At 37.2% G+C, this 9729-nt stretch overlaps 1 protein-coding gene across 1 annotated transcript; it reads left to right on the forward strand.

The window, feature by feature from the left end:
- Positions 1 to 828: 828 nt before the first annotated feature.
- Positions 829 to 9382, forward strand: Adam21 (ADAM metallopeptidase domain 21). Its single transcript, XM_076849278.1, has 2 exons — positions 829 to 895; positions 7203 to 9382. Exons 1-2 carry the CDS (start codon positions 829 to 831, stop codon positions 9380 to 9382), a joined length of 2247 nt encoding a protein of 748 aa, XP_076705393.1.
- The last annotated feature ends 347 nt before the right edge of the window (positions 9383 to 9729 follow it).

Below are 9729 nucleotides of genomic sequence, written 5' to 3' on the forward strand. Positions count from 1 at the left end.
ACACTGTAGGGGAACATAAGCTGAAGTTAAGAAGGCAATCCAATTATAAGTGTATTGAATTCAGAAATAACAGTTCTATAGAAATGGTGGAGCCAGAGCAAGATGTCAGTTGCTGTTTAAGTGGAAGTGAAAAATCCTTGCTGATTAGCAACTAAATCTAGCACTTAATCACCTGTGAGACAAAAGGGGAAGGGTTTATATTTCTGTTTGTTCTCTGTGGTCTCAGTTACGTAACTTTGTTCAATGACAAAATTCTTTGAAAATCACCTAGACAGAAAGGACCATGGAAACTACTATTTTTTCTGCTGATAAGTCATTCATAAGTTTGGTGTCCAGAGTAGTACATTGAATAGTGTGAAAATTCTCAATTTTTTAAATTTCCTTTTTTAAATTTATTTATTTATTTGGGGGTACTAGGGATTGAACTCAGGGGCACTTGACCACTGAGTCACATCCCCAGCCCTACTTTGTATTTTAGAGTCTCACTGAGTTGCTTGGTGCCTCGATTTTGCTGAGGCTGGCTTTGAACTCAATGATCCTCCTGCTTCAGCCTCCTAAACTGCTGGGATTACAGGCATGTGCCACCACTCCCGGTTTGATTTCCTTTTTAAAGAAGTAAATAACTTAACCATGAGTAGCTTTTATGTGAGACTAGAAAAAAGTATGTGACCAGACTTATGCCCCCAAATTTGTACTGTGAGTCAGTGTATTAGACAATTTTCCATCACTATAAGTAACTTATAAAGAGAAAAGGTTTTATTTTGGCTCGCAGATTTGGATGTTTAGTTTATGATCAGGCAGATCTGTTGCTTTGGGTCGCTGGTGGGCATGCCAGATGGCAACAGTGGGGAGCATACAGCAGAACAAAACCACATCACAAGCCAAGGAGTGGAGAGTAAGAGGAAGAAGATGGGCTAGGGTCCCACTTTAAAACATTAATCTTTAGGGATATTCAATATCTAAACTATAGCTATAGGACTTTAGGGAGTTAAAGATTTTAGTAGAGTGGTTGGATAATAGTGAACTGAAGTGGTAACTTCAGCTTGAGTGGAATGGAGAACAAGGACATGAGTCTGAGAGAAATCAGAGACAAAGATACCTAGTTGAGGAATAGGTATTGCACGATACTAGGGAGAGCTGGACAGATTAAAATTGTTGGTAAATTGCATAGGATATAAGAATTTTGTGCTTGGGTGAGAGATTGTAGCTGTGAGTGAGTAAACTACATAACATTGAAGAAAAATTGAAAAGGCTAAAGAAAATTAAAACCTTCTGACTTTCAGATGATTGTCTGTTTACTTGGTATTAACTAAGATAAGGGTAGGATTTGGGGTGGAGAATAATTATCAGTTTGGTGACAAAGCCTATGAAATATGTGCAAGAGTGATAGGGGTGGTTGATGATAAATGTAAAAATAAGTGTAGTCAGAAATCACAGGATTAATGATGTGGTATTGATTTTGTAGGCTGTGGAGAATAGGAACCTAGACTCTAGATCATATAGTTTATGGGTCTCCTGGGAATGGGGTTTCTTTTGAGTGAGTCTTCAGATAAACAGTAATTTCCACTGAAGCTTCAGTTTAATACATTAAGTAGATGTAGGGCGCTTTCCATAAAAAGGTTTTGAGGATGAATTTTGGACCAAAATTCATTTGAGACCAAATTATAAGTATCAACAATACTTATAATTGTTGGTTATAAGTATTTCTTTCTATTTATTCCTTTATGCTGTCTCCCCTTCCTCTCTCCCTGCCCCTTTGCTGTAAAAGGAAGATCCAGAAGGCATGGGGGAAGGTTTATGGCAGTGTAAAGGATGTTGAATCAGGGTAAAGGAAGCATTGTCTATGAATGCATTCAGAGACCAGGAGGCCAGGAGCTAATCGGTATTTGGTTAATCATCTTCATTTTTCATGTATCCTGTTCAAGGTTTCTCAGATTGGTGTGATTAAAGATGCTATAAGAAACTGTGTTCTTTTTTATTTCTTCTTTTTAGATACACATGACAGTGAAATGTATTTTGGTATATTGTACATACACAGAGTATAACATATTGTAATTAGGATACTATTCTTGTACATGATGTGGAGTTACCCTGGTCATGTATTCAAATAATTGGAAAGTTATGTTCAATTAACTTTACTGTCCTTCCTGCTCCTCTTCCTTCTCCCTTCCCTTCATTTCCCTTTGTCTAATCCAATTGACTTCTATTCTTCCTCTCCCCTCCCTCCCTTGATGTGGGTTAGGATCCACATATCAGAGAGAATCAGCCTTTGTTTTGGGGGAAGTGGCTTATTCTACTTGGCCTGATAGTCTCAATTTCCATTCATTTACCAGCAAATGCCATAATTTCATTCTTCTTTATGGCTGAGAAATATTCCATTGTATATTTACATACCACATTTTCTTTACCCATTCATCTGTTGGAAGGCACCTAGGTTGGTTCCATAGGTTGGCTCTTGTGTGGCTGCATCATTGTAGTATGCTGATTTTAAATCCTTTGGGTATAGTCCGAGGAGTGGGATAACTGGGTCAAATGGTGGTTCCATTCCAAGTTTTCTTAGGAATCTCCCTACTGCTTTCCATAGTGGTTGCACCAATTTGTACTCCCACTAGCAATGTATGAAAGTAAATTTTTCTCTACATCCTTGTTAACATTTATTATTGCTTGTATTCTTGGTAATTGTCATTCTGACTGGAGTGAGATGAAATGTCAGTGCAATTTTAATTTGCATTTCTCTAATTGCTAGAGATGTTCAACGTTTTTCACATAATTGTTGATTATAAGTATTTCTTTTTAAAAATATTTTTAGTTGTAGATGGACATGACACCTTGATTTTGTTTATTTAGTTTTTTTATATGGTGCTGGTGATTGAACCCAGTGCCTCATGCATACTAAGTAAGTGCTCTACCACTGAGCCACAACCCCAGCCCCAGTATTTCTTATTCTGTGAAGTGACTGTTCAATTCCTTAGTCCATTTATTGATTGGGTTATTTGGTTTTTAAAAATATTTTCTTTTAGTTGTAGTTGGACACAGTAACTTTATTTTATTTTTATGTAGTGCTAAGGATTGAACCCAGCACCCCACACGTGCTAGGCAAGCATTCTACCACTAAGTCACAACCCCAGCCCCTTATTTGTTCTTTTAATGTTAATTTTTTGAGTTCTTTATATATCCTGGAGATTAATTCTCTATCTGAGGTGCAGGAGGTAAAGATTTTTTCCCATTCTGTAGGCTCTCTCTTCACATTCTTGATTGTTTCCTTTGCTGTGAAGAAGCTTTTTGGTTTGATTCCATCCCATTTATTGATTCTTGATTTTACATCTTGTGCTTTAGGGATCTTGTTGAGGAAGTCAGTTCCTAAGCCAACATGATGGAGAGTTGGGCCTACATTTTCTTCTAGTAGGCACAGGGTCTCTGGTCTAATGCCTAGTTCCTTGATCTATTTTGAGTTGAGAAACCATGTTCTTATAAGAAACTGCACTTTAACATCTGGCAATACATTTATCACCAGCATGGATTCAAGTTTGGGACTTGACCCATCTGTAGGATGAGTTGCCCACTTTAAGAAAAAGACCCAAAATTACAAATGTAAAAACAAATAAGCAAATAAACATTCATTTAGCATAATGAATATCACGACACATTATGAATTTAAAAGTTTGAAAGATTAAAAACACCCAATACTCCCCAATAATTCTATTGATTCCTGACACATTTCTATACTATGCTTTCCTTACCATTTGAATTATTTATTTAATTGGTTCCCTTATGAGAATTGCTTTTGTTATATTTTCTGTGGCAAGAACTGAAGGTCATTGGTCTTTCCCTGACATGTTTGATAAAATTTTATTTTCTTGATAGTTTCGAAAAAAAATCTCAGCTTCACAATTTATTTGTAGTGAGAGATATAATTACAAATTATCAAATTTCAGAGAATCTTCATCATATCTTTTGTAAAATTGTGGTCTCATAAAGTGCTGAGTCCCTCCCAAGGTCTTATGAAGGTCTATGCAATGAGGGTCCCTGAAGCATAAGCTTTATAAGCTTCAGGTCAATCTGATTTGTTCCATATTATATCATAAATGTCTGTTTACTTCTCTGTTTTAACACAGGCTCAATTTTTTCCAGTCAGTTGAAGATCAAAATGAAATTTATAGACATTATGATGAAATTTATGGACACATTTCTCAGCCTAATAGAAGAGGACTTTAAATTTATTCAATATAAAATATCGAATGTGATATTGTAATCCCCCTAAAGCTTATTCTTTCTTCTGACCCAAGTTTTTGCACTGAATTGACTATTTGACGTTCTTTGTTTCAAGGTTTTTTCCTAATATCTGCTACAGTGTCCCGTACTTTGTATGCTCTAAACACATAAATGCTTTTTTACTTTTTAAAAATTCTTATTAGTTATATATAACATTAGGATTAATTCTGACATAATCATAAAAGCATAGAGTATAATTTGTTCTAATTCAGTCCCCAGTACTTCCCCTTTTCTCCCCCTATTCACTTCCCTCTACTCTACTGACCTTTCTGCTACACACACACACACACACACATACATGATTAGTGTCTTGTGAATATATATGATGTTGAGATTCACTGTGGTATATTCATATATGTACATAGAAAAGTTAGGAACAATTCATTCCACTGTTCTTTCCTTATCCATTCCTCCCTGCCTCAATCTCCTTCATCTAATCTACTTCAATTTCTTCTATTTTAATGGAGCCCCCTCCTTTTTCTTTTTATCTCCTTATTTTGGACTAGCATCTGCATATCAGAAAAAACATCTGGACATTGGAGTTTGGGGATTGGCTTATTTCACTTAGTATGATATTCTCCAGTTCCATCCATTTACCAACAAATGCCATAATTTCATTCTTCTTTAAGGCTGAGTAATACTCCATTGTTTATATATACCACATTTTCTCTAGCCATTCATCTGTTGAAGGGTACCTAGTTTGGTTCCATAACTTGGCTATTGTGAACTGTACTGCTATAAACATTGATATAGCTGTGTCACTATAGTATGCTGATTTTAGATCTTTTGGATATATACTGAGAAGTGGGATAACTGGGTCATATGGTAGTTCCATTCCTGGTTTTCTTTTCTTTCTTTTTTTTTTAGGAATCTCCATACTGCTTTCCAGAGTGGTTGCACTAATTTGCAACCACCAGCAATGGATGAGTGTATCTTTTCCCCCACATCCTTGCTAACACTTATTTGTATTCTTGATAATTGCCATTCTGACTGGAGTGTGATGAAACCTCAATGTAGTTTTAATTTGCATTTCCCTAATTGCTATAGATGTTGAACATTTTTTCATATATTTGTTGACCATTTGTATTTCTTCTTTTTGAGATATGTTTGTTTAGTTCTTTTGCCCATTTATTAATTTTGTTATTTGTTTTTAGTTAAGTTTTTTTTTTTTTGCATTCTTTATATATTCTGGATCTTAATGCCCTATCTGAGGAGCAGGTGGCAAAGATCTTCTCCCATTCTGTAGGTTCTCTCTTCACATTATCATTCCCTTTTCTATGCAGAAGTTTTTAAATTGATGCCATCCCATTTCTTAGATTTTTTTTTTTTTTTTGGTTTTATTTCTCACACTTTAGGACTCTCGCTAAGGAAGTTGGCTCCTGTGCCAAAAATGTTGGAGTGTTGGGCTTACATTTTCTTCTAGCAGTTGCAGGGTTTCTGGTCTAATTCCTAGGTCTTTGATCCACTTTGAGTTGACTTTCATGCATGGTGAGAGTCAAGTTTCATTCTTCTACATATGGATATCCAGTTTTCCCAGCACCATTTATTAAGAAATGCTATCTATTCTCCTATGTGTGGTTTTGGCTCCTTTGTCTAGTATAAGATAATTATATTTATGTGTGCTAGTATCTGTGTATTCTATTCTGTTCCAGTACCACACTGCTTTTATTGCTATAGCTCTGTAGTATAATTTGAGGTCTGGTATTGTGATGCCTCCAGCATTGCTCTTTTTGCTCAGGATTTCTTTGACTATTCTGAGTTTCTTATTTTTCCAGATGAATTTTAGAACTGATTTTTGTAGTTCTGGAAGAATGTCATTGATATTTTGATGGGAACTGCACTGAATTTGTATAATGTTTTTGGTAATAAGGCCATTTTGATAATATTAATTCTGCTTGTCTAAGAACCTGAGTGATCTTTCCATCCAAGGTTTTCTTTAATTTCTTTCTTCAGTGTTCTGCAGTTTTCATCGTATAGGTTTTTCACATCCTTCGTTAGATTAATTCTCAAGATATTTTTGAGGTTATTATGAATGGGATAATTCTCCTAATTTCTTTTTCAGAAGGTTCATTATTGGAGTATAGGGAAGTGATTGATTTTTGTATGTTGATCTGGTATCCTGCTACTTTACTAAATTTGTCAATTCTACAAGTATTCTAGACTTTTTGGGTCTTCTAAAGATAGGATCATGTCATCAGCAAACAGTTAATTTGAGCTCTTTTAATGACCAAGGAAAGTCATTAAGCCATAGTCAAGTACCTTGTAGTCTAATAAAGTTATGAATAATGGAGAATATAATTTGGAGACTCTAAATAAAGGAAAATAATGTTAATCATAAGGCCAATCAAATCAACATAGAATTATTGTGATTGATTTTGATGTCTTCAGTTTTGTTGTAAACAGTTAAATGGACCACTGTCAATAATGTCCTGCATAAGTACAACAGATACAAACCAAATGTGTGTTGAACAAATTGAGATACAGAGTCTCTTTATTTTTTTCTATTTTTATTATGGATATTTTCATACTGCCTATAAAGATTGAGATAATCATGTAAGTACTCATCTTCTAACTTCAACCATCATCAATATATGGCCAACATTGACTCATTTTATCTATACCACTCCCAACTCTCTACTCTTATTTTTTTAAAAGCAAATCCAAATAATTTTCTTGATTCATTACTCAATATTTTTGCTACTCCATGCTTTTTCTCTCCTGATTTCCTAACCTAATCCTACCACTTGTCCCACCCTTTCTTTTGTTTTATTTATTTTATTATTTTTATTCTCCCTTTCAGCAGTGCAGCTCTGATGCTCCGACTCTGCCAGGACACAGATCCATAAGGTCAGCCCTGCACCCTGAGCAGCTCAGGGGGAAGGAGTCACACAAGCAGTGCCTCACATTCTGTCCTCTTCTGCTCTGGATAGATGGCTCCATAATGGTGACTGTGGAGGATGGAGCATCCATGAGAGCCACTCTTCTGCTGCTCTGGCTTGAAGTGTCTCTGTCCCCTTCTAGCCTCTCCCAAGCTGGGCCCACCCAACATCTCAGTTCCCCAGAAGTGGTGATCCCCTTGAAGGTGACCAGCAGAGGCAGAGGTGCAAAGACTCCAGGATGGCTTTCCTACAGCCTGCTATTTGGGGGCCAGAAACATATTGTGCACATTAGGGTCAAGAAACTATTAGTTTCTGCACATCTTCCTGTGCTCACCTACACAGAGCAGCATGCCCTCCTGGAAGATCACCCCTTCATCCCAGATGACTGTTACTATCATGGTTATGTGGAGGGGGCCCCCGAGTCTCTGGTTGTTTTCAGTGCCTGTTTTGGGGGTTTTCGGGGAGTGTTACAAATAAATGACCTCACTTATGAAATTGAACCCATTAGGCACTCTGCCACATTTGAACACCTGGTTTATAGATTACACAGTAACGAGACACAATTTTCACCCACGAGCTGTGGTTTAACAGAGAAGGAAATAGCACGTCAACAATTGGAATTTGAAGTGATTGAGAGCTCAGATTGGAAACAAAATTCTACTGGGGACTGGTGGACCCACACATGGTTTCTGGAGCTGGTGGTAGTGATAGATCATGATTTCTTCGTTTACTCTCAAAGCAACTTGTCAAAGGTGCAAGAGGATGTAGTTCTTATTGTCAATTTAGTGGATTCCTTATATCAGCAGTTGAGCACTTATGTAATTTTGGTTGGGATTGAGATTTGGAATCAAAGAAACGCTTTCCCAATGGTAAACATAGAACAGGTTTTAGAAGATTTTTCTCAGTGGAAACAAGTCAGTCTTTCCCAGCTACAGCATGATGCTGCACATATTTTCATAAAAAATGCACATATAAGTATACTTGGTCTAGCCTATGTTGCAGGAATATGTCGTCCTCCTATTGATTGTGGAGTTGATAATTTCCAAGAAGACCCCTGGTCTCTTTTTGCTAATACTGTGGCCCATGAATTAGGTCATACTTTGGGTATGTATCATGACGAGGATTTCTGTTTTTGTGGGGAAAAAGGCTGCCTTATGAGTACTTTCAGAGTACCAGCAGAGAGATTTACCAATTGCAGTTATGTTGATTTTATGAAGACCACATTAAACCAAGGATCATGTCTGCACAACCATCCAAAACCAGGGGAAATATTTTTGCTGAAGCGCTGTGGAAATGGTGCAGTTGAAAGAGAAGAGGAATGTGATTGTGGATCCATACGTCAGTGTGAGCAAGATCCTTGTTGTCTGTTGAACTGCACCCTGAGGCCAGGTGCTGCTTGTGCTTCTGGACTTTGTTGCAAAGACTGCAAATTCGTACCATCAGGGGAAATCTGTAGACAACAGGTCAATGAATGTGACCTTCCAGAGTGGTGTAATGGGTCATCCCATCAGTGCCCAGAAGATGGGTATGTGCAGGATGGGATCCCTTGTAGTGAAAGTGCCTACTGCTATCAAAAGAGATGTCATAACCATGACCAACAGTGCAAGGAAATTTTTGGCCAAGGTGCAAAGAGTGCATCTCAGAATTGCTACCAAAAAATCAACTCCCAAGGAAACCAGTTTGGCCACTGTGGTATAAATGGCACAGTATACTTAAAATGTAACATGTCTGACATCTTTTGTGGGAGAGTTCAGTGTGAAGATGTAGAAGACATTCCCCATCTCCAAGATCATTATGTTTTGCAGCACACTCGCATCAATGGTGTCACCTGCTGGAGTTCTGTCCATCATTTAGGGATGGACATACCTGACATTGGTGAAGTGAAAGATGGCACTGCCTGTGGAACAGGAAAGATCTGTATCGACAAAAAGTGTGTTAGTTTATCTGTCTTGTCACAAGACTGCCTTCCTGAGACCTGCAATATGAAGGGGATCTGTAATAACAAACATCACTGCCACTGTGGTTATGGGTGGTCCCCACCCGATTGTCTGCACAGAGGCTATGGAGGTAGTGTTGACAGTGGCCCACCCTTAGGAAAAAAAATAGCTTTATTACCAGGAATCGTGATTTCTTTATTGTCCATTTTGATTTTTCTGTTGACTATTGGCCTTTATGGATATCCTCGAATGCATTCTAGCCCCAAGGAGACCAAAACGCACTCACCAAGTTAAGAAAAAGTTTCCAATTTGATATTCCATGCATTATTAAGTTGTAGTTTCTTGGCCACAGAAATGTTAACACATGCCTGAAAGTGAGCACATTCCTGACATTTTACCGAAAGATGCTGGAATCTCCCCTTCCATCAGATTCAGAAGCATTGTTGTTAAGTATAGGTATTCTTGCCTACTGTTCATTATTTTAAGTAACAAATAAAACTTTGTCTCTAACCAGTGACCCAAATTAATCCTTTTTGTGTTTTTCCCCTGCATTTTTATTGTGCATTAGAGTTGTACATAGTTATGGGATTTGTTGTTACATATTCATATATGCACCCAATATAACAATATAATTTGGCCTG

Source organism: Callospermophilus lateralis, chromosome 3 (assembly GCF_048772815.1).
Source record: "Callospermophilus lateralis isolate mCalLat2 chromosome 3, mCalLat2.hap1, whole genome shotgun sequence".
Taxonomy (NCBI): Eukaryota; Metazoa; Chordata; class Mammalia; order Rodentia; family Sciuridae; genus Callospermophilus; species Callospermophilus lateralis.

Coding starts and splice junctions, on each gene's coding strand:
- Adam21 (XM_076849278.1), top strand. CDS start 829: ATGCCAGATGGCAACAGTGGGGAGCATACAGCAGAACAAAACCACATC. Junction 896..7,202: donor CACAAGCCAAGGAGTGGAGA/GTAAGAGGAAGA, acceptor TGCTCTGGATAG/ATGGCTCCATAATGGTGACT.